Below are 26,725 nucleotides of genomic sequence, written 5' to 3' on the forward strand. Positions count from 1 at the left end.
TTGTCAGTGTTGAATCGTCGCCTACGCAGTAGTCGTCCGAAGTTACCGTCCTTTTTTTCTGCATAACGGCGTGGTTGGGCATTCATTCGCATTTGAAACTCAAATTTGAGCGAATTGAGTGCGTGTTCGTTGGTGGCAGTTAGTAAGGTTGTATGATGGTGGGGTAGAGTTGAGAGCCAATATGATTTTGCTAATCGATATCGCCTCTAACTCCGTCAAACTTTACTTTCGTTCTGATTGTTGATATGCAAGTTGTTTTGAGTTCCGAACAGCACCGTTAATTCTTAAGGACAAAAATGCGCAATGAATAATAGAGAAACAGTTATAATTGTTAGGCCTGCATGACGAAAAGGTTGTTGACATGTTCCCCGATGTGGACGTGGGTCATCCGCCGTTTTCGTCGGTGCAGATCTCCAAACCCAGCCCACATTCGGCAAGCAGCGCTTTTTGGGAAGAACCACCTCGTAATTAACTTGTCGCTAGAATCTTCTGCTCAAGTCAGCATTCAAGCGCGGAACAAAACACTTGAAATTCTTCTCACCTAATGTAGCGGCGCGGCGCGCGGTAGCAGTCGTCCGGAAAAGAGCAAAGAACAAAATCACTCCTGTTGATGAATTTGACCGCACCTCACCGAAGGCAGAGCGAAAAAAAAATTGGAGTTTGTACTGACTGAAGTTTACTTTGAAATCCACAAAACAAGCTCTTCTTCCGCGACACACATGAGGAACATCTGAAGAGCCGGATTTTTATGAATATGTTTGACATAAATACGAATGACATTCGAGTTTTGTCTCCACTCAGAGATTGTTGGTGACAAACCCTCATCGCGTCCTACTGCCAACAAGCTTCCCCGTGTCCAGCACTCATCAATTCATAATCCACCGCGTCGTGGCCAAATCACACATTGGGAAGTTTATTCAGCAGACGACGACTAATGGATGTCGCAGGTCACGATTTTTTGAGAGGCACGCATTGACTATAGGCTCGAGGCCTGTAGTTAAAATGCCCAAAGTGGAACTTAATTGAGCGGGTCTAGCCTCGAACGCGGTCATACAATCCGACAATAGGTCGATGCAACTAGTCAGTGGTTTGCTAAGTGCTAGGTTGGTGCATTTTTCGTGAACACAGCGCGGACAGTGCGCGGCTTGATGAGCCCCGAAAGGTGTTAATGATCAAGCGAACATGGTAAACGATGGTCGAATCTGATGGCGATGGCAGTTAATCATGGGAATCTCGCTGTGGCAATGCGGCAGCACCGAGGAGCAAGAACCAAATTGAAAACCTGTTGCCCGCGCTGATTATGGTGAAGGTGAACGCTTGCACACAGGTTGCAGCCACGAGCACTTCCTCTCTGCGGGTATGATTGGGTTGACCTTCGGGAGATAATCTGTCCAAAATTTGCATCGTTGTGGACGACCGACCCGTGATGAGCATGGATTGCGGAAGATAATGATTATTTGTGATTTATTTAGTTGCAATTTGTTTATTTGGAAATTTGACCGAAACTGATTAAATGTATTTTTAAAACATACAATTCTCGCATAAGGACTACTATATGCTATAATTACGAGTCACATTCTTCTTATTCCATTAGAAAATGGCTGACATTTTAAATACCTAATAATTCCTGTAACAAGCATCTCAAACATTGTCCACGCTGTCGAGAATCTATCTCACCCAGAAAGATCCTCGGCCAAACCGAGAATCTAACTCGCCATTTTCGCCTTGCAATATAATTCACTTTGACTTTCCCCCAATATCAAATAGCAAATGCCAATGAATAAGTATGGACAATAAATGATTGATTATATTATAGTTATTTTACTCAAATGAATAAACGCGGCTACAAAGCAAGACCATGCTGAGGGTGGCTGGATTCAATTCCCGGTCCGTTCTAAGAAGTTTTCTCAACAACCCTGGGAAGGAACTCAGAAGCTCATTTTGTGAACAAGGTTAAACTGAGGCTCTACTGAGGCAATCAACAAGATAATTAGTATTAAATTATCACATTATCTTCTTGTTTTGATTCGTTGACTAACAATAGTTAGCACGTCCACTAAACCGATTTGTTTAAGGACAATCTCTTCGGTATCCACAATAGCCAACCTGTTTTTATTTTGTCACACACTGTGTTGAAAACATTTCTCCACCCGTTTCACCATGTTTCAGGTTGTTAACTGATTGTTAGTTGGCGAAAGTAAAGTAAGAAAGACGAAAATTTGTTCTTAGAAGCAATTTTTTGTATAAATTATATACAGGGGTTAGACAAAAAGGTTGAGATATGTAGGTAAAATTTTGTTGAAAATCGAATCAGCATAACTTTGCCTAGAAAAATACGATTTTTATAAAACTGGGACCATCGGACGCGGAAACTCTTCTATATACTGTCCCTATGCAGAACTTCAGATTGGCCCTTGGCCACCGGAGATGTTACGGATTTTCCAAGGGTATGTTCAAAATACATTTTTTGTACGGCTTGTCATTTTATGTGACGTTTACATTTATCATGTGTTATGCTTTCGCCATAAACTAGAATTAATTTACCGACCAATGCTGGCTGCAGATCAAGAATCCATCAGGAAATACGCAGAGATATTGCCATTTGCGTAAAAACGGTTCCGGAAATATGATGAAATGATAACAGATCGGAATAATGCAAATATGGGTATCTATCTTCATGGCTTTGCGAGACGATGATTACAGAAACATTCCCAGGGTGATAGTATCCACTGCCACCCTTATAGCAGGTTTCAGGGGCCTTAGAGGAGGGGACTTTTTAAATCATCTGGAACCATGCAAATATGGGTGCCAAAATTCATCTTTTCCCAAGACGATAAATATAAAATCTATATTGAAGATACATTTTGAGGACCGTCAGACTCACTGGCCAATTTGTAACAGGTTCCGGGTGTTCTGTGAAAGTGACATTTGTTCAGGGTGTATGGCCAATCCCGTACCATTCTCACGGAAATGCCCATATCTCTGTACATACGTGACGGATTTTCGATCTGCAGCCAGCATTGATCAGTATACTAGTTTTGGTTTCTGGAGAAAGCTTTGATGGAAGTAAACGTCACATAAAATGACAAGCAGAAGAAAATAATCATTTTTAACATAGCCTCGGAAAACCCGGAATTTCCTCGGTGGCCAAGAACCAATCTAAGGTTTTGCATAGGGATAGTATACTAGAAGAGTTTTCGCTTCCGATGGTCTCAATTTGATCAAAATTGGATTGTTCTACGCAAAGTTATGCTGATTTGAACTTCGACAAAATTTTGCCTATCTTTTTGTCGACCTTTTTGTCTAACCCCTGTAATTTGTATAAAAATCAATATTCGAGCAACGTCTAACAATAGGGGAACAGGTGGTAAAATGAACACGTTAAGGACTTGCGTTGAATTCAATCATAAAACTAGCATAATTTGCTAGTTTTACCACTTGGTCCAACCATTTAACTCATATTCTTATTGCACTGAACATTTTTTTCGCTAATAAACATTGTTTTATTAGGTTTTTTTTTTTCGAAATAAAAAAAAATGACATATTGCATGTACAAAAATAGTGCGGGTAAAATGAACACTGCCTGGTGGAAAAATGAACGTCGCTTCTAAAACCCTTTTGAAACATTTAATTTCCCTTTTAGCTCTAGCACTGTATATATAACTAATTAAGGCTCAAATTACCGTCATTGACGTAAAAGACAGCCACGTGCTCGTACCACCTCCCCCCCAGTAATAAAACCACCCACCGAGGAGAAAAAGCAGTCTCCAGCTGGATGAGGAAAGTATTTTTGTTTCAAAACTACATCATCCAATAGCAAAGACATAATTTTATCCGGTGGATGCTTCATTTGGTTGAATTACGCATTAGTTCTACGCATTTTTTCCCAAGAGGGGAAATCGACGATTTACTCTCAATGCTCTCTTCTTCTTATTGGCGTTACATCCCCACACTGGGACAGAGCCGCCTCGCAGCTTAGTGTTCATTAAGCACTTCCACAGTTATTAACTGCGAGGTTTCTAAGCCAAGTCACCATTTTTGCATTCGTATATTATACACGATGATACTTTTATGCCCAGGGAAATCTAGACAATTTCCAATCCGAAAATTGCCTAAACCGACACCGGGAATCGAACGCTGAAAGTAACTGATTAAAAACCCACATTCCCCTTCTTCTCTCATAAAAAATGGTAAAAGTTTTTTTTCCTTTTCCTTTTTTGCTAACCAATAAACTTTGTTTTAATATCGTGGTTTTTATTCACAGAATTCTCAAGAAACATATGGATTGCAGCAATCATCTAAATATATTATTTCCTCAATTAAATTTAACTATCATCCCGAATATAGTAACACCATCAAGTTGCTTTCAGCATAGAGATGTTGAACTTCCGAACAACGGCCTTCAAAATGATATTTATCTAAAATTTCGCAGAGATATTATATTTGAATGAGATATCATAGTTAAATTTTAGACTTCTTTTAACTAGTACTGTCAGCCAATAACTCCAAACTAATAGTTTTGTAAACGCTGGCAACTTCCCTGATTCCCGATTCCTAATCCCCGTCCATCCTTAAACATTGTAAACCTAACCTCGAGTCACCACGAGTACGTTGGCTTATTTCCCTCTCTTACTAATTTAATAATAAGATTATGTCGATTGTACATATCTCAAAGAAACGTGGCTCCGTCAAGTGTTATACACGCCTGAGCCTACCAAATAAACGAAATTGAAAAAAAAAACACTGGCAACGTTTTTAACTTTGTGAATTTCAGATATCTCATCCAACGGGTTATTCCGCTGTGACTACTAAGTCAGTGAACGAGTGAACTTATATATTTTGCTTTCCAAACAACTTTGTAGCATACGATAGTTCTCCATATCTTTCAGATTTCGTTAGAACTAGCTTAATTGGTAGTCTCCGTACACTAAAGCCGCCAAGTGTATAAATATCAAAATAAATTTATTTTAACCAAAATCAGGACTAACCTTGGGATTTTCTAGATCGTCAACCCTATTCTCGGTAGTCTCCCAGACGCATTTTGTGGTATTCCAATCAATTTTTATCGGTCTTCCAAGCGCGCTTTGTGATTTTCCGCACCACAATCCGTTTTTTAGCGATCGTCCCGACGCGTTTTGTGATTTTCCAAACCCAAAAAGTTTTTCCAGCGGTCCTCCAGACGCACTTTGTGATTTTCCAAACCACAATCCGTTTTCCAGTGGTCTTCCAGACGTGCTTTGTGATTTAAAAAAAAAACACAATTCATTTACCAGAGGTTTTCCAGGCGGTCTTTATTGTAATCCACCCCACCCTACATTGTGATTTTTTGAACCATCAAATATTTTAATAGTTAGCACTTTAACCCCTTGAATATAACTCACCTTTTAAAATCAGCGTCAGGATCCAAAAAAAAACTTGACAGGTTCGCCAAAATATGTGGCCCCAAAATGGCCGGAGCGAAAATGCGATGACAGCAGCTCTCCGTGGGTGCGTGTGCACGCCACGGAGATCTGACGAGAAGAGGCCAAGTCATGGCTTGCTGCTCACCAATGGACACGCTGAGATGTAGGGGAGAACGGTCCAAAATGCACCTCTGGGGCAAAATGCTCTCACTCATAAAACCACTCATATAATCTGTTGTAGTGCATTTATGAACGAATATTACCATTACAATTCATAATTAGTTATCTATCCTTGAGCTCCATTGGAAAAAATTAGTAAAATCCCTTCATATTTACTCAAATTCAACGATTTGCTATTCTTCCACCACATCCATAAGATTGTAGTTCAATCCATTAAGAAAAAACAAACAACCATGCGTTCACCATTATTCCACATGCAATTGAGTCATTTTAGACGAGCGTTTTGCCTCAGGCCTATTTTTTAAACATTATTTAAATGCGTTAGAAAGTCATGAAAACCTTATTGTTTTGAATAGGAGATCATTGTGAAATGCAGCTGGGTTTGTAAATTTTGCATCTGTACGTTGAAATGGTTGGGTATTTTTGTTTATATGGGCGAAAACATCGAAAAACCTTAAGGGGTGCATTTTTGACCGTTCTCCCCTATGTATAATCAGATGCTGAAAGTAACTTACTCAAACCCCACTGCAGTCATTATTTGGGATATTTACCATTAAGAGAACAATTGTTTGTCTTGGAAGCCTTACAGCTACTGGTTTGGATAGAATCTCAAAGCTAAGGGTCTGTTCACAAATTACGTAACGCTTTTGGGGGGAGGGGGAGGTGCAACTTGCGTTATACTTTGTTACACCAAGAGGTGGGGGAGGGGGTGGGTACTACCAAATGTTACGCATAACGCGAATAAAAATTTATTTCAAATGTTTTTTTAATCACTGATTGAAGTAATTGTTGACATGTCTTGATCAAGACGATGAATACGCATCAACCTATCTTCTTCACTACCATACTACCCATAATTGTCCCATGTGAATCTTTGTAGTTTTTCACTTTTTAAATTCTAAAAGACAACGAGTTTTGTTCGAAACATTGTTGCTAAATTTCGAGGCAATTTTGTGTCACGATGAATATTCACGATTTCTACAGATTATATTATTTTATAGAACGACCTTGGAGTGACGCTTTTCTTGATATTGTATTTCATAATTAAATCTTTCAAAGCTTTCATTCTAAGCAATTGCATTTTAGCTCAACCACTTCAAACGCATAAACAGTTCAATTTAACAGATATGCGTAAAAACTATTCAAAAGGTCATATGGTTGCAAATTCTATTTTGGCTTCTACTAGCTGCATTTTTAATATCCTTGGTTTTTCTACCTCTCAAATTTTCAGATTTTTCAAAATCTACCTTTCAAATTTTCATAGTTACGCGTTATACGGGGGAGGGAGGGGGTACCAAAAATGTTACTTTTTGTTACGAGGGGGAGGGAGGGGGTCAAAAACTAGGATTTTTGCGTTACGTAATTTGTGATCAAAATCGAAATTGTCGGTAACATAGTCGATCTCACCTACTCTCAATCTCTCTAAAAGATCCTACCCAACGACTCCAATTGTGTTTGACTTTGGCTGCTTTCATGGGAAGAAAAATGTGTGTTGTATTACTCTCAGCCATTCGCTCAATCCAACAACCCAGGGATATAGGGTGAAAGAACGAACTTCTAGTACAGAAAAATATCGAAAAAAATCGGTAGATTCGATCCCAATTTGTCCAAAAACATCTCAGGATCAGCACAGGATGCTCCCTCACAAAAACTTTCGGGGAGAAATCACTTTTCGGGAAAGAAAAACAGTCTGGAGAAAGATAACCATTTTTCGCTCACTTCGATTGCCGCGGAAAGTTGGTTTAGGGTAAATGATCCAATAGTGGAGGAACTAAGCACGTTCCAACACTATTAATTTTCCTAGAATTAAACGAAATTTCATTTCGCTTACCTTGGATATATATTCAAAAGCGTTCCCCATCTATTTTATTGGAAAAAATGCTTCCGTCGCATGTATTCCATATATTCCATCCTAAAATACACACATAAAAATATGTTGTGATTTTAAATGTATTTTCATGCACATATTTGGAGCATGCAAATAAACGCAACATTCAATCGATCTTACTGTTCTTTTAAATCGAAATAAATTTAAACTGTGCTTGCTTGTAAAATTCAGTCAAATTTAATTGAATATCGAATGTTTATTCGTTTGTTGGGATCAGTTACAATTTTACACGTCGTTGAATTTTCAAAATTATTTGCTGTGTATCAACTCCAATTATTGGTATACTGTTCCAATAGTTGCGGTATATTTTAATTCGTGTTCCTATAGTTGCGAATCCCATTGTTTTCTTACGGGACTCGCAACTATAGGAACACTACCGCAACTATTGGTGCACAGGTGAAAATTTAGTAAGGTATTTTCTAGATATTTACCAGTTTTTGTAGATAATCAATGCTGTTTTCACTTTCTTTGGTAGACGTAATGGGTTGCTGCGTTTGATCCGTAGATTTAACGCACACTGTACCAAGATTTTTTTTATGTACAGGTTATATGACTTCGTCAGTAGATGGGAATAACCAGCGCGGGGGGGAAACATAAATTTTCAGTGCAAAGCGTAAACAAACGAGCATAAATTCCATACAAAAATCCAAGATGGCTGAGTTGGGGATATTTACAAGTCGGATAACCTGTACATAAAAAAATCTTGCACTGTACTACCAACAATCAATATGAAACTGGAGGTTTTTAGTGGTTCCAGTTTCGCACACTAGGAACAATCCTCGGTACCCAGAAATGTCATTTCAGTTGTCATTTCGTAATTTATGATCGGCCCTCAAGAACAAGATTTAGTACAGTTACCAAGGTAATAGTTTCTTAGTTTGGTTTTTATTTACTAATTCAACAAACTGAAAAATGGAAATGGAATTCGCATGCCGGAAAATATTACAGGCGACAATTATTATTTTTGGCAAATTTTCTTAATTTAATCATCCTTTTTTTACAGAAACGTGAGAACGACAACTGTAGGTATACAAAAAAAATGTGTCAGTCCCGCGTTTTAACTCCGGATGCTTGAAATTGCATTCTTTCTCCAGGGTTCGTGAGTTTCTTTTTACGAGGTGAAACGATTTGGCCCCGGGAGAAATCGTTTGGGAAATCGCTCATAAGAGAACCCACCTAAGCCCCAAGAAACTGATCTTGAGCCAACGGCCGCATCCAAGATGGACACCAAAGAACTTCTTTCGTTTCCCGGGTCCCAGGGTGATATTAAGTAGGGGAAAGTTTTGGATGTGAGGTCCTATGACAAATAATGTTGAAGTCCATGAAGACAATTCCAACCAAGGTGTATTTGCGTCTTGTCATAAATCCTTCCAGTTTAGTTCCTTCAGCTTTCTACATTCACATTCAAATCTGACATTGAAACATTATCGATCAGCTCGAACTCAAGCGGGGTCCAACGATAACCACCGTTATCACGTACGTGAGGGTACCTCGTGTAAAATGGAAAGACATCGATCTGTCACTCAGCCTACAAACCAGGATTCTGGATCCACCCAGATGATACGGAAAGATAGAATTCTTCACCGGTAGGATCACCTTCGCGTGAAAGGTTTAGATTCCCTCACAGAATAAAAACTCACGTGTGGATAAAGCAGCGAATGAATCAGATGGAAAGCACCAAAATCTCCTTTTAAATAAAATTTCAAGGTTTCCTGGTACCTAAACTGCCGTGAATCGCATATTTGTCCCATATGAATAGGAAATCCAGCAAAGATGGGACAGATATGCGATTCACGGCAGTAAACCTCGTGCAGATTCAGTTTCTGACTTCAGCTACTTTCTACCCTGAGAAAAGAAGAAACAACTCCATCATCATGGTGAATTTACTACTCGCAATGGAAACCTTTCTTTCTAATTATTTTCTACGGATTTTTGTTTTACAAATTTTTGAAAATGTACTGGAAATCGGAACGTTATTATGAAATTTTAGAAATGATTTTTTGGAGATCTAAGCCGGACTCCCTTTACTTCAGCGCACTTTCGAGCAGCGCACGTTAACTTTCTCAATTCTTACTAACTTTACAAACGTTGGGGACTACTTCCGCTTTGAATCACTAATTGATTCGAAAAGAATAGATTTTCATTTTTTTGCTAAAATAATAGCTTTTATAATAGAGCAAACGATTGCCATTAAAACGATTAAAACACGGACGAACCGGCGTGTCCTAGATGCTACCAATTGTCCAGCGGCTGCAATTTCTAGCTTCTGATTTAAATAGGTTGATCAGTCGAATTGATACAATATTGATTAAAGCTTATTGATTAAAGTTGTTGAGCTTATTATGTAGGCATTCAAAAACTATTGAAAAAACCATCGGTCCTGTAGACCATTGCTCTGAAGTCTGCATCAAGTAAATAAGAATTGTCATGATGGTTAAGACAAAAGATAAAGATTGTCGCTGTCGTCGCTGTCCGAAACATCTTTTGCTGGTGAGGATAGGGGAGCTAAATGTCAAAGAAGGAAAATCCATACGATTTGACAGCTTGGTACCCAACATGCTCCGGACAGCAGAACAAAGGGAACCGAAGCGACTAAAATATCTTATCGACTAAAATATCTTTTGTTATGACCAAGAAATTAAAGGTCTTGCAAAGGTACTTGAGAAACTTTCAAGTCTTTAATTCCATTCTCTAACAAAAGCCAATATGTTATTTTCTGATTAAAAAATAAAAAGTGACAGTTACATATTTGGCTATGAGCTCCATTGTCTCAGGGATGTTTCTAAATAGATTGTGATTGCTGTATTAATATTAGAAGGAGCAGTAATCTACGCATAGCTAAATCTAGGGTTGCATAAGCTGCGAGTACTGCAATCCCTCGTTTGGAGTTTTGTACTACTGTAGCAGATGATCTATCTATGCTCACTCCAGCACATTTCCTACTAGGTGAACACACCTTTCGGCGGCCCGAACCAGATTTTGTAGGTGTCCCGCACAACCGTCTCTTACGCTTTAAAGCAACTCAACGAGCAAATACTTCTGGAAACGCTGGGGTAAGGAGTATGTCGAACTGCCATACCAGAGACCAGCGAAGTGGAAGAAGACACATACCGAATCCCGAGTTGGCGTTGTGATTTTTTTAAAACTAAATCCTGCCGCCCAAACAGTGGGCTCTCGGTTCAGTAGGGGTAGTCTTCCCAAACAAGGATAGCATCGTAAGAGTTGTGGACGTTCGTACTTAAACAGGTATTCGTCGTCGCGTTTGTTACTAACAGATGAAGTATCGGAAGTTAAATCCGAACGTCCAAAACCTAAAACGAAAAAGAATTGTTAGTTGACGATGGAGGTATTATAATTCCAATACTCCAATCCTGCGAACACGTCTTAGCTCCACTCTGACAACATTCCGTTCATTTGAGATAAACAAATAAATACAACGATAGCTATGACGACGATGAAAAATTAGAACAAATTCAAATTTAAATCAAAGGATTGCTAAGTTTTGCTGGGTACCAGCTGGGTACCGAAATCTTAGTACATTGGAACCATAAAATGAGTACTAATTTGTTCTGACCCCAACATCTTGATAATTATATCTATGGTACTACCGCAACTATAGGAACACCCACGACTATCGGATCGTTTGCCCTACTCGTTTTCTTTCATATCCGAGCTTTTTCGGTGCCACCAGCAAAGTAAACGGTAGTGGCATTGGTGGAACATATAACCTGATACCTACATGCAGATGTGGTGTGGCTAGAGTGAGCGCATTCCTATGACTATTTTTGTAATATTCTGAGTCCTGCCATACAATTTTTATAATTGTTCTGCGATAATTCTCACGAAAAGAGAGTGAGAGATAAAAGTGATGAAACGAAAAGGAATTTTATAGGCACGGATTTTCGCTTACCGTTTTGATTCTTGAATCTTGAACATGACTTATATTCATATATACCTACTAGCATTTGAGCACCCTAAAACTAAGGATTTCATTGGTTATCCATACTGAGGACCAAGATTGCAAAAGAATTCACGATCATATAGAGAAAACTACGCGGATAAAGTTCAAATGACCGTTTGACCGCGACTGTTCAGAATATGCCTGAGCTGCACAAGTTAGAAAAATTGGTTGCAACAACTTGATTGTGACTAAATCCAGTCACATATGAGTTGCGGTAACCTATATGGAACATGTGTGCTGCCAGGGTGAGTCATTAGCTTGATAGTTAAAAAATTGTGCACAATTATTATTGTTTTTGGCTACTTGGCGTAACAACCAAAAGTAAGTAAGCCGTCTGGTGGCATAATTTTGGTTGGAGCTTCAATATATGAAGATTTACAACGATGAATGTGCTCAACCACAGCATAGTAAGCTAAGGTTTGAGCCATATAGGGTAAGACACCCAGAAATCACCCTCATCCCAGTTTTCGCCCACCAATTTTAAAATCTTCATTTCTGGAAGCAGCTTAAGTTCTAGTTTTATCATAATTGCTTGATAATTGTATGGAGAAATAAGAACTTCAACTGTTTCCTACAACTAGTTTTCGATAAATGAATATTTTCTATAAATGAAGTTTTTTTCTGGGTGTCTTACCCTACCCTATTTCGATACGGGACAAAACTAAAAATCCCGTCTAATTCCAAATTTCACAAAAAAAACATAATCTAATTTTTTATGAAAGTTTGAGTTTATTTTACAATCTCAATCATTATTACTAAGAACCGATATTCCTCATTTGTGGACCTATTGTGACCATAAGCCTTATTAAAAGAATCCCCCCATTGTCTTATTTCTCTAACCGAGGTATATTGAGGTAGGTTATGGATATTTTTGGGAAACGCACTTTTGTTATGTTACGGCTTGCGACATGTTAAACTTTTTCCCTTTCTCATACAACAATCGATTTTTTTTATAGAAGTCTCGGATATTCACGATGTTATATACCAATCGACTCAACTCGTCCTACTGAACAAATTTCTGACAGTTCGTGTGTATGTGTGTGTGTGTTCACACGAAAACAGAAGAACATTAGCCACGTTTTCATTTAATAATTCTTAACCGATTTTCTCGCAAACGCAAAAAAAAAGCGTTCCTGAATTCGTGAACCCGCAAAAATACACCGTGATTTAATTCGTGGATTCGGGAACACCAGTCACGTTTTCCGGAGCGTTCCAGAAAACGTGACTGTGTTCTCGAATCCGTGGCTGTTATTCACGAAAAAATACACCGTGAACTTGCTAGTTCACGAATTCATGAACACTTTTTTTGCTTACAATTAATCTGGTTTTTTGTTCTAAGATTTCACAAAACAAATCAAATGAATATCTTGATGACAGCTTTCGAAAAACAAATTAATATATTCCGAAAACTTTTGAGAACCTAGTCATCAAGTGGCTTTTTTTTTTTTTTGGGGCAGTTATTCGGCCGAAGGTCACTAGGCTGAAAGTTATGTGATCAAAAATGTCCCGAAAAAAATGTGCCTGAAAAAAATCCATAGGCTGGCAGGCAGTCTTGAAAGGATGTTGTGTTTTGTTTTAAAATTTCTAAATTATTTTGATACATATATGCAAAGAATAATAACTAGTCGATAAATTAATCATATTCCTTTAATTCACTGAGTTGAAAGTGGTAATAAACATAAAAATAAAGCAGATATTGCACATTTTCATGCCCTGTCACGGAATAAATATGTTTTGAAATTTTTGAGAACTTCTACATCCTGAAAACGGTTGGAAGATTACCCTCAACACAAATCAACACAAACACATTCCCAACGTGTTTTGATGATGCAGAACAATGTCAAGATCCGCGCTATTTTGTTCTGCTTTGTGCGGCCGTAAATAAATCTCGCTTAACTTTTCAAAAGGACCTAAGTAACATTTTTTTTATGAATTAATTTGAATAGCGCAATCAACAGAACAACATGAAAGCTTTTGATTGCAGTACTCAAATTAATTCATGAAAAAAATGTTACTTAGGTTTTTTTGAAAAGTTAAGCGAGAAATGTACTTAGAGCGGGATCTAACGTGTATGGAAGCTCATTGCTAACTCAGGATAATTTTCAACAATCGATCTACGACGATGTGTTCTGTCGTTATGCTGGAAAGTATTGTGCTCTTCAACATAACTAACTTTAACACTGTGCTATATTCTGGTAGCCTATCATTCAAAGGAATCAAGTAAGTGTCTGTCGCATGAATTAAGCAGGTGAAAAGTTGTATGGCCGGAAATGCCATTTTCCCGAAAGAACAAAAGTCATTTGACCGAAAAAGTCATTTGGCCGAAATGGACATACACTTTTTGTAACTTTTTGTATGGCGGGAGAGCAAAAGTGAACGTTGAAATTCCGTTAAGGAGCTTGGGACTGAATGTGAACCAAAAGTGAACCAATTGGTTCGGTTAGGAACAAATTGAAGTCCAATCTGAACGTCTGGTTGCTTGGGATGTTATTTGTTAGACCAAATGTTTTTGGTTAAATAAGTCATTGTTGCTGGTCATTGAACTCGAACAATCGACCTATAGGCTAATCTGTGTGTTTTATTTTCAATGAAATATTAACCTAGATTGAAAGGCTATTTTTTCACTAACCCTGAAATTTAAAATGGAATTAGGGAGGCTACAATTGAATAAATGAAAAACATTTTGTATAATATTCGGTTTTGCTATTCATACTCGAAATATTTGTTAAATGATCTTCAACACACCCGCAAAAACTTACTAACTAATTGAGTTTGTAAGACTAAGCATGAAATTGAACTGAAAACGACTAATAAAACATGAATTGCAGTTAAGTATTTTTTGAGGGGTCATCACAAAATAAATAACACTAAACATATTAACCTAACAATTGACTAATTCTGTTGCCGATCCAAAACGGATTGGAATGGGATATAGAATATATAGGAAATAGAAAGCTATTTCCGGAATTATCGGAAATTATCGAATTATCGTTTTTCTATTTTCTGACTATCGGAGAATTGAATGAAAGAACATAGGAGAGATGATAGCGAAAGGGCAGAAGGGTTGGCCTGTAACCGATGCACGGGGAGATAAATAATAGCCACGAAACAAGTCAGACGATTTGGTGTTAAATCCGGGATGTTTGGACCAACGAACGTGTATCGTGGAAAAAGTCAGCCATTTCCCGCGCGGGGTAGGAGCAAGTTGCATTGCTCCGAAAAATCAGCTATTGCTGGGACCCTTTAACATGCGTAGGGGAACGAGGGGAGAACAACGACATAACTGGATCTTCCGGCAATGCACCGATCGAAGAGGATCTCACGGTGGGGGGAACCCCTTCAGTTACATTCACTGACAAGCGAAGGCGAACCTAGCCGGCCCTCGTCAGGATGCAACTTCTTTGTCGTTCGTCTCGTTCCTATTATTCCCACCTACCCTTCCCATGCACGTTTAAATTAAAACAAGATAAAATGAAAACTTAGAAAAAATCTTATTTATGAAATTCTGAGATTTATGCTACGTTTAGACAAGGTAAGAACAACTCAGTTGAATTCAATTGACTTGCCAAAAGTATAACTTCAGCTCAAGCGACTTGTTCAATTTACTTGCCCTGTCTAAACATCTAATGATATGTATACATGCAAGTCCCTATACGATTGTCCGTTCTTATGTCGATGTCCACTTTGCATATCTAGAGTCCTTCCAGGACGTTAATGCTGGCCATGCACCATAGAGTTCCACTGAGCTATCCGTTACTTACATCATATGGATGAAGAAGTCATTTGGCAGAATAATAGTGAACGTAAAAAGTGAGAATTAGTTAATGCTAATTGAGAAGTGAGAACCGACCCAAATGATTTTTGCGACCGTTTGATCAAATGGTCCTTTCTGCCAATATCTATAAAACTAAGTCGAGTCAAGTACGAGACACTGAAGACGGCCTTACTGTTGAGGTTGAAATACATATCTGTCAAGATACCATTACGTGGTGGAATTCAATGGGATTGTATAAATTCGTCTTATGACAAGTTAATGATGGTGCTTTGATGGTCCGAATCGAAACCCAACGATACCTACACATAAACAAACGTTCCTTCTTGTGATTTTTGTGGAGACGCATCGGTAAACACGATCTCTAAATAACAAAATTCATCTACTAATGTATCTTTATTTTTCCTAACTGGCCGTAAGAAGTTGACCGGCGCCGGTATTGATCATTGAACTTTGCATTGACTAATAAGCTAAGTTAGTAAATTATCCTATCCGTCAAACGACCTTTTTTTTTTTTTGTCTTTATTAAAGAGACTTTCAGCCCGAGGCTGGATCGTCTCCGGCCAACGACCATTTCAGCCGATCAGAATTTTCGACTAAACGACTTTTTCGGCCAAAACGACCCTTTGACCCCATGATGTCTCCTCAGCTACTGCATCGTTTATTTCGTAATTATCTGGGACACAGCAACTTTCCAGGTCGACTGGATGCAGCGTATCTTAGTGAAGGTGCCCAAAAAGGGTGACCTGGCTGTATGCGATAACTGGCGAGGCATTATGTTGCTGTGAACCGTTCTGAAAGTTCTATGCTAGCCCGGATTCAGGAGAAGATCGATGCGACTCTCCGGCGGCAACATGCTGGATTCCGTGCTTGTGTCTGATCTTGTGTGGACCATATTGTCACGCTTAGTACCATTCTGGATCTGGACTGCTCAAGCAGTCCAATGAATTCCATGAGTTCTGTTTAGGTCTTTATGGATTACAAACAAGCTTTCGAGCTTCTTAATTATGAGAATATGTGGGGCGCCCTGAGACGCTATGGCAGCACCTAACGAATATGAATTGGCGGATGGCGTTGCAATCCTAGCTCAACGGGGCTCTGGTACACAGAGTTAGCTCAACAATCTTGCCGAGTGTTCCTCTTAGGCAGGTTTATTCATCAACGTCAACAAAACCAAATCGTGGGATGCGAACACGGCGTCAACTTCCAGCTTCACAGAAACCAACAATCAGTGAAGAATGTTGGAAGCTTCCAATTCTGGTAGCCAAATGGCATCAGACGGCGGTACCAAGATCGACATAGGCGTACGGATCAAGAAAGCAAGGGCTGCATTTGCGAGTTTAAGAAATATCTGGAAAAACAGTCAGCAGATAAGTGAACGCAACAAAATCCTAATTTTAAATCCTAAGTGAAATCTGTGCTGATATATACTTGCTAAATATGGTGTGCATTAGTGGAGAACTTTCAACGGCTGCAGGTGACTGCGGTACATACGGAACAACGGAACAACGAGCTTCATTGTCCTTGTCACCAGAGACCAATTGCAACTAAAAATCGGGAACGTCAGGGGAACTGAGTCGGTAACACCTTAAGTAGGGGCGGAAACGAATGCAACTGGACATCGCAGCAGAGGCAGACCGATGTTTAATGTGGCACCATGTTAAGACGATAGAACACCGAAACGCCTGAAATAACACCTAACAAATAATTTGAAGTTATAGACAGGGATTGGTCTGGTCCTAACAACAAAAACGTGAAAGTTAGATCATAAATTACGCGTGCACTGCAAAACGCCTTCCTCAATATCAGCTGAGGTAACTCCTTGATTAACGCTATTTAGGTTATCTCGAAATCATCAAACACCCCTTCACCGAACTGATACCCACATCAAGCTACAATTTTGGCACAACGATATTTAGAGTGGGTATTGAATGTTTCCTAAAAGTCAAATGCACGGGCGAACGCTAAAACGCTGCGCCGCCGTCCGGAACCCATTAATTTGGATTAATTGCCTATCGATTACCCGCCGATCTAAACGGTTCGACAACGTGCTGGGATATGCAAATGGTCAGTTGGTGATCCAGTTGGTTTTGTTTCGAACTGAAGGGGGCATGGCCCGTTGACAATCTCGGCTTCAAAATTGGTTGATTTAGGATCTATAAAACAAGACAAACTGCTAGGTTGTATGCAAAATAGATTGATTTAGAAGGGGGTTTAGGGTCTGTGAGGTGATCATTATAGCTCGTTTAACACATTTAACATCGATCTAATATTTTTTCTTAGTTTACTAAATCGCAAAGGTTATATCAAATCTAAATTGAGAAGATAAATCAAATTTAGGAAATATTCGGTCGCATCGACGAAACCGAAAGGACATTTTAAATTATTAGATATATGCATATTTTTTGTTGATTCGACGACAGCTTGACCTCTTGCTTTAGGTCAATGCAATCCTTCTTTCCGAGGCATGATTTAAATTCGTTACCGCTTGAATGGGTACATTAGATGATCATTTTTTTAAATAATAATTCGCAGCACGTTTGGCACGAGTCGTAAAACAGAACAAATCTAAATTGACACGACGTGTGGTGACGGAGAAAACGGATGAAGAAAGTCTGCGATCACAGGATAAGGAGTTGTTGATTATTCTTGTGCACAAATGCTTGCCGATTTGACAAAATGTGTTTGCCCTTCATACGGGAGCTCAAGAACTCAGCAACTAATTTATCACTTATTATTTAAAATTAATAAGAAAAGCAAAGAGGAAATTTTTAAAATAAAAATAGTCCCTCCTATCAGATTAATCAGTTCTCTATATTGGAAAAACTGTAAAATTTGATTCAATAAAATCTATCAAATCAAGAAGTTCAAGAATCTTATTTCCATACTGTTCTTTGAAACCAAGAACCTTGGTTTACCCTAATTGGCATGTTTGTCGTTCATTTCTTTGCTGATTTATTTAACGGAATGTGGTGCCCGGTGTCCATAAATGTCGGCCGGCCAGGTTAAATTTATCGATTAAATCAATAACGATAATTGTTATGGCTTCGCGATCCGGAGGGGTATGATTTTCATGCGAATGCTGTCTTGATGATTATTTTGCATCAAAAATCAACACGGCGCGCGGCGTCTGTCCCGATGATGGTGATGGTGTTTCGACTCTGAAACGCACTTCATCCAACCTGAATTTTGAAAGCGCTTCGGACAGGCACGGAGGTTTGCCCCTTTGGTTGCGGCGATTCCTTCAGGGTTGTGCCTCTTGAGTTTTGCATACAGATTACGCAGTAGTAGCAGCAACAGCAGCACATTTCGGTGGTGGCCCGAATGTGACCCACTGTAAAAAAGACTCTCTTCATCGGATTATGCTTTCAAGTGGCAGCCACACAGCAGCAGGAGAAAACCTTGGACAATTCTATAGTTTATGGACGCGGCAAGATGCTGCAGTAGCCGCGACAGATCTCCGACGCGAAATGGCAGATATAGAGATGGCGTCGAGAAGGTACGGCACAAAGGCCATCAGTTCGTTGTGGCCTCTCAGATCAGAAGGGAAGCATATCGTCGAAGCAAAGGCCGGTGATGATTGTTTTTATGGGCGCATAAAAAGATGATAAATTGACTTTTAAGGCTGGGTTCGGGTCTCAGGGAGAGAGGAATTTGCGCGTCTTTATATTTTCGAGATTTTACTTGCCAAGATTAGGGTGCACCACAGATGGTCCGGAAGATGGGCAATCGCCGACTGGCTTAGATTGAGATATCACTGAAAGTCAAGCCTATTCCGTCCCACGACTAAGTTTCTGTTCACATCATGGATAACAGATCTGTATGATTATTATTTATGATGTTTTGTAGATGCTGTTGTAGGGCAATAGACCCTATAGTGGAGGAACCAAGCACGATACTACCGCTAACACTCTTTGAAATACTTGCTTTGAGCATGCTTACAGCAGAACATCAGAATTAAACAATTTTGAATCAATATGGGAACATCAACAAATTATGTAACGCTTAGAGGGGGGAGGGAGGGCTGACCGAAGCGTGACAATCCATACAAAAAAGTTCAATGATTCATACAAAAAATGTGACATAGGAGGGAGGGGGGTTGAAAATTTCCAATTTTTTCGTTACTTAATTAATGGATCTTCCCTATGGTAAAGAGCATTAATTATTTAATAACTGCATTTTCCTCAGTTAATAGAATACATAAGTTGAAAAGCAGGCCAAGTTCCAGTCGGAATGTAGAGCTATTAAAGAAGAAGATGGTGAAGAGTAAAAAAAACACTTTCACCGAGAACATATCTGGTAAGCGTAGTAACGAGCTTTCTTCACAACTGAAAACATCATTAATGGGCGCGAGTATTTTGATCACCTTCGCAGCGCTGTCATTTTAGTTAGTCACTCTTTTTCGTATCGATCACTGTAAAAGATATTTTAGTTACAAGATAACAAGATTTGTTCTGCTGTCCGAAACATGTTGGGTACCGAACTGTCAAATCGTACATATTTTTCCTTCATTGACATTTAGCACCCTACCCTCGCCAGCGAAAGATGTTCCGGACAGCGACGACAGCGACAATCTTTATCTTGTAACTGAAATATCTTTTGTAAAACCTCATAGTGGGTGAAAATTCAAAACGGGAGTAAAAATAAAGTACTCAACTTCCAACTTCCACGCAAGGGCGGATTTAAGCGAAAGTCCAAGTCCAGAGTGGCCTGTGCAGTAAATAAAAATCTTCTCCATCCAACTCGGTCCATGCCTGTCTTTTCTTTTGAAATAGTTTTACAATCTCATGAACTTCGTCTTAGTTCTAGTGGTTAGTTCTTGGGGAGCCGGAAAACTCGCGCCTTGGCCGAGGTTAAGGAGTACATAAGAAAAAAAGGATAGGATAGGGCATAGGGAGTGTTGTTTTTAAACAGCGTTGTTGTACGGTTTTCATGGCTGATTAACGTAGCGTGGACTTTGGACAAACTGTAAAAATATAAAAATACGGATTTTCCGAGCGGAGGGGGAGGGGAGTCAAAGTAGACATTTTCGAATAGCTAACAGAGGGGTTAGACGAAGACATTAATACTTTTTAAGAACTTGTATACAAGAATCATGTAGTCCAATTCAAGGTTACCCAGTACGTCTCTAATGTTTTCCTTGTCTGATTTCCCTTGGGCCCGGAGGGATGAACATAAATCGGACCTGGCAACTCCGTATTCGGGACATTCCCAGACAACGTGGTTGATGTCTTGATAACCTGCACCGCATCTACAGCGCTTGCTGTCTGCCAGTCCTATTCGATAGGAATGCACGTTTAGTGAATAGTGATTGGACATTAGCCGACACATTACCTTGATAAAGTCTCGGCTAAAGTCCAACCCCTTGAACCAAGGTTTCTTCGATACCTGTGGGAGTATGGAATGTAACCATCTACCCAAATCTCCTTCATCCCGCTCACGTTTCCAACTGAGCAAGACCTGCTGACGGCAATTGTAAAAAACTCGTTGAAGGCGTTCTGACGCTAATGAAAGCTTGATTTTGCTTTCTGCAATAAGAAATAAAAGCGGTGACTTCTGGTGGAGGCACATCATCAGCATCTCCCGGAAAGCATGCCGAGGCGACAAATATTTCCGTTTTTACACGAATTGTCGGTACCTCCATCATTACCGCAACAATATCTCGTTCAATGAATTCTGGGATTGGAAATTTTTTTTTGCTTTTTCATACACCAAAATTGCAGCCCTGCGGGGTTGCTGTCCATTTTTGTAAATTAGTTTGGAAGTACACCCAACCGGCGGTTGTTAGATTTTCTAACAATTCTGTATAAGAATCTACCAAAACCTGTATAAGAACTGGGCATATGCGAAATTGTTAGATTCTTATACAACAAATGTAAGCTCTCAAACAAATATTGTTAGAAAAGCTTACAAAATTGTTAGATTCTTATACAACACTTGTATAAGAATCTAACAATTTCGCATATGCCCAGTTCTTATACAGGTTTTGGTAGATTCTTATACAGAATTGTTTCAAAATCTAACAATCGCCGGTTGGGTGTACTCGTAGGAATACCCAAGATTTTACTGTTCCTCGTCCATGGCTCCTGAACTAACGCAATATCCAGTTTGCTCTCAGCAAATCTCTAGTAAAGTACAGCTTTTGCTCCCTTTGCGTGGCGCAGATTCACTTTAATGAACTTAGTTTTGCTATTCCGAATTATTTGTTGTTTGGGTACATTTTTGCATTACTTGTAGTATGGCCTAAGATATTTGGATTTCCCCGTAATTTTAACTCTCCAAAGTCCTGGGATATTTTCGTTCTGATTTTCTATCATTACTTCCGCGTCGACTGCAGCTTGTTGCGAGCAAATCGAATAATGCTAAGTACCAAAAAGTGTGTCTCATATTTTTGTACACACACACATATATACATACATACAGACATCACCTCAATTTGTCGAGCTGAGTCGATTGGTATATAACACTATGGGTCTCCGAGCCTTCTATCAAAAGTTCGGTTTTGGAGTGATCCTATCCAGCTTTCCACGCTCGGTAATGGCGGCTTGTCGGTGTGTAAAAATCAATCGGTCACTGTACTTTTTGACACTAGCTGGAGGAAAACTCACTGGCGAAAAGGCCTTTTTTCCCTCCCCTCACCCAGGAACGCCTGTGAGTTTTCCTCCAGCTAGTGTCAAATAGTACAGTGACGGATTGATTTTCACACCGACAAGCCGCCATTACCGAGCGTGGAAAGCTGGATAGCCTTTACGTATACTTTAAAGACAAAAACATGATGGTGCTATTTGTATTTCGCTCAATACATAGGATGCTGGATCACTAGGCCGAAGGTCATTAGGCAAAACGTCATTAGATCGAATGATCATTAGACCAAACGGTTATTAGGCCGAATGGCCATTAGGTCGAATCAGCAGTGGGGAGTGAGAAGTGAAAAAGAAAGAAGGAAAAAGGCAGAAAGAAAAAGAAATAAGGAATAATTAATAAAGAAGATCAAATAAGGAACACGGAAGAACGAAGAAGGAAAGATGAAGGAGAAAGAAGAAAGAAAAAAGATGGAAGAAGAAATAATGAAGAAGGAAAAAAGAAAAAAAAAGAAAAAAGGAAAAAGAAAAAAGGAAGAAGGAAAATGCAAGAAGAAGAAATAAGAAATAAGGGGGGAGACGGAAGAATAAAGGAGAAAGAAGAAAGAAAAAAGAAAAAAAAGATGGGAGATGGAAGAAGTAAGAAGAAAGACGGTAAAAGGAAGAAGGAAAAAGAAGAAGAAAGAAGGAAAATGGGAGAAAGAAGAAAAAAGGAAGAAGGATGAAGAAAGAAGAAAAAAGGAAGAAAGAAAAAAATAATGAAGAGTGAAGGAAGAAGTAGGAAAAAGGAAGAAGGAACAAGGAAGAAGAATGCAAGAAGAAGGAAAAAGGAAGTAGGATGAAGAAAGAAAAAAAGGAAAAAGGAACACGGCTGAAGGAAGAAGGGAGAAAGAAGTAAGAAGTAAGAAAGAATAAGTAAGAAAAAGGTTAGAATGAAGAAGGAAGAAGGGAGAAGGAAGAACGAAGAAGAAATAAAGAAGATGAAAGAAGGAAAAAGAAAGAAATAAAAATAAAGAAAGGAAAAGGAAAAATAAAGAAAAAGAAAGGAGACGTGTAGAGCGCAGAAGAAAGAAGAAACAACGAATAACAATTAAGGGAGAAGAAATAAAGTAGATGAAAGAAGGAAGAAGAAGGAAAAACTTCTCATTTCTCACGTTTTGCTTCTTACTTCTCATTCGACCTAATGACCTTCGGCCTAATGGCCTGAATGCCGAGTCGTAAGGACTTGAGAGTACACTCAACCAGCGGATGGCAGATTTGAATATTTTACTGACACGTTGCAGAATTGTGTTGGCATATACAAAAATTGTCAAATTCGCTTGTTTGGATGTACACAAAGAGGTCGCATCATTGAGACGCCTGAAATGAATCAAAAAGAGATTTTCACCTGCAATGTCGTAACATTTGTGGACATGTCTGAACATTTCGAATGTTTCGCATGCTTCGAAAACACGAAATATTTGATGAGACATTTCGAACACCATATCAAATAGAGTCAGCATTAGCATTAGCATTTAGCAGTTCGCACAAATTCGTAGGTGGTACAAGCCAAGACTATTGTATGAGAGTAGTATCACTTTCATCCGTTACCACAGATATTGATTTGGGACTAATCATCAACTCTTAGATGGAAGCAATGCACTCTCCAATAGTCGAGATCTAACCTGGCAACGTCCTTACGAATGCTGAGAAAAGGGAAGGATGGTTAGTTGGACACCTACTTAAGAAAGATGCAGAGAACTTTACGACCTCTCATAGGTGCCACGGGAGCTTTTGGGATTGTGTGGAAAGTTATAACAGTAGGAATCGTTTTGGTATAACGTGAAACACATAAAGAACTAATATAGAAATACAAAGTAGAAAAGGGACGAGCCTGGAATTGAACGACCACGACCTCCTGCTTATAAGGCAGAAGCGATAGCCACTAGACCACCGAGCTCGTGTTGGATATTTACGAAATTCAGCAAGACATAAAAACAAAACTTCAGTGAAGAACATTCGTGCAATTTTGTGATACAGATTCTTTATCAAGCCATAAAGTAGCATAAAGGCCGTATTCCAGCGAACTGGCTGGCCCATTTAGAATATAAAACGATGTTCATGAATTCATTGAGAAGTACCTTATAAGAAGATATAATCGAAAAGCTATGAACTAAGAGAGACGTTTTTATCATTTCAAATTTCAAACATATTCGTAACACTGCAAATGTTTAGCAAAAATTGGCTTTTGCATTCTGGAAAAAATGTTAAATTTTTTTATTGATCCGAAAGAACACCTTTCTCTGAGCTACAAGAGATTTTTTTCATACTCGTAGACCCTAATTTTGATGTTTCAAATCAAAAGTATTTGGATATTTCACTGTTTTGGTAGTTAGCACAGCGGTTAACAGATCTGCGCGTAGTAAAATCAAGTCAAGTCAAGTTCAATACGCAAAATTATTATGTTTTGTGAAATTAATTTATAATAGTTAACGTGCACAAAAACTCATGAAATTTTGGATTTGGGCTCAGTCGTTATCATAGATTTAAGAATGTTTAAATCTCAACACATACCCCTAAGAAATCCAATTGCACCCTTAGAGAAACATACCACATCAAAAAAGCTCAGTGTAACAATTAGTGAGGTGGTTGTAACCCATAGTATCCCAGCGTCATACAGGTCCGATGTCCTCTTAGTGTTTTTGCAACGCCACGTCTACGCAAGAACGGTAGTCACATGAGGTCTTATAGTTTCGGAGTTTCAGTCTAGCTACATGTTAAAATGAAAATAATACAGAAAGAATAAAAAAGACACAGAAGTTAAGTCTAAATCTTAATTTATAACACCTTTTTAGAGTGATCGTTCTTATCGGTTACGGAGAACCGATTTCGTTTCAAATTATTAATATACTAAGAAAAGTCAGAGAACAGAATGGATATTCATACTACCAACGGAGTTATGTGATTCACTTAATGCTCCCACGTTTCCAGCCTAACCCATCTGCCCTAGTAGACCCTCCGACCCTTCCAGAAGTATTTCAAATACCATCCCATCAACCCAATCCGATTTCAATTTCACTTATTGCTCTTCATTTATTTCCCATTCCAGCCTCCACAAGTTGCATCTCCACGACGACGACGACGACGACGGCAACGGCTGTGATCGCATTTTATTAATCAACGTTACGCGCGTTTGTGTGCTTGCGCCGCGCCACCCAGAAGCAGCGTGCCACAATCAGCCAGCCTCAGGATCCGAGAACCGACCAAACAAACCCATAAATTATCATCCCAATCGCGCTCCGGGCAAGAAGAGCGCGAACGCCGTCGCGCACCTCCGAAAGCTCGCCGCCAAACGCAGTCGGCGGTGACTACCTCCATTAAACTTTAACCTTGAGCCCCGGTGCGCGCTTGCTTTGTTCGTAATAAGGCCGACCCGAGCCAGAATTCAATCGATTGTGATTTTCTTACTGCAAGAGTATCTATTTAACTACGTTTAATCTATAGAAGTTTTAATAATTTCGTGTTTGAGAGCTGATTATTTTTACATTGAATGCTGTCAATCCGACTTCAACAACTTCGTCATCGTTTTGGTGCAGAATTACTGGACCAAAATATTTGAAAAGGAGAAGAAGAAGAATCCAATCTGTGATTATTTTTTGTTAATTTTAAAGTATCGCTTTTAACGCAACTTGAGAGTAATAATAAAACGCCGTATACTACCTTTCTTAATTCGTGAATGCAATATACGAGTGAGCTGCTAGTGAAAGGAGCATCAACGAAAGAGACTTCAAATAAAATTCAATACCTTTGTTCATAATTTATTACTGTTTTACAACGAAAAGACAAAACAAAACAAAAAAATGTACAACTCCAACCTCAGCCTGACCGTACCGCCGCTGTTGGGCATCGATGGCGGAGTTTGCACCACGCCCAGGACGCCGGAAATCCTCAACTCGCTGATGGCCATGACAAACCCACTCGAGTATTCGTACCCGAGTGTGGCGACGCAGGCAAACACGACCACCTCCGCGGGCCTTCTCGTCGGTTCCACCAACACCGCCAGCTCGCAACAGGTGTCACAGGTGAGTTCGGCCCTATCAACCATCTTCCTCTGCCCATATAGCTGCCCTGCTGTTTATGAGGGGTAGGGTACGTACAGGGTTAAGTTATTCCATGTAGGCTCAATGGAATCGAGTTCGCTCAAGGTTGAGGGGTGCGGGCAAGCATGCGAGCAGAACCATATTGACCGAACAGGGTATGCAAGCGTTCGGCTTAGACATAGGTGGAAATAGGGGTTATATGACTCAATAGATTCTATAGTACCTATTATGATCATGACCAGAGTGGACTCGACCTCTGGGTTGGCTTTGCGTATTTTGATTCAAACGAAATTCTAATGAATCGAGTATGTTTTGTATTTTAGCTATTGAGTGTAGCTTCATTTTAGAAAAATTAATAATACTATTTACTACGTATCACATTGAGGCAATTATGTTTCAGTTACACTCTAATGTATGACAGCTATTATAAAATTAAGGGCTGATCAAACTACACAAAAGTGTAGCAAAATGACGCTGGTTATTTTTAGTCGCAAACAGAACGAAAATCTTACGAATAAGATTGTGTAATTTTTGTGTTGAACCACTTTGCCTTGGAAGTGAGTCTGGGGCTATTATCCCATACTAAAATAAGACTCTTCTCGCCTTTTTAAAACAAATCAATGTAGAGCAAAGGTTGTTTAGAAATACTAAAAATATTGTATTTATCCGATTTTTTTAATCGTTCTGCGTTTAAATGAATAGTTAAATAATTCGTATTGCAGAAAGCCTAAAACGCCTTTTAGTAACTCACTAAACCCTTCAAGGACCTCAACCAGCAACGCCAGTGTCCATCTGACCATTTCTCGCTTTTCATTATATTGAAAGTAATAAAATGATAAATTTTTATTTTCGCCAAACCAAT

At 39.1% G+C, this 26,725-nt stretch overlaps 1 protein-coding gene across 1 annotated transcript in view; it reads left to right on the forward strand.

The window, feature by feature from the left end:
* The window catches only part of LOC134227194 (activating transcription factor 3-like), a 275,048-nt gene that overhangs the window by 198,544 nt on the left and 49,779 nt on the right, over positions 1-26,725 (forward strand). Inside the window, exon 2 of the mRNA XM_062708521.1 lies at positions 24,873-25,845. Within this exon, the coding sequence (XP_062564505.1) occupies positions 25,624-25,845 (222 nt within the window). The 5' untranslated portion in view covers positions 24,873-25,623. The remainder of the gene's footprint in view (positions 1-24,872; positions 25,846-26,725) is intronic.

The sequence above is a fragment of the Armigeres subalbatus genome, chromosome 3 (genome assembly GCF_024139115.2).
Source record: "Armigeres subalbatus isolate Guangzhou_Male chromosome 3, GZ_Asu_2, whole genome shotgun sequence".
In the NCBI taxonomy this organism is placed as follows: domain Eukaryota; kingdom Metazoa; phylum Arthropoda; class Insecta; order Diptera; family Culicidae; genus Armigeres; species Armigeres subalbatus.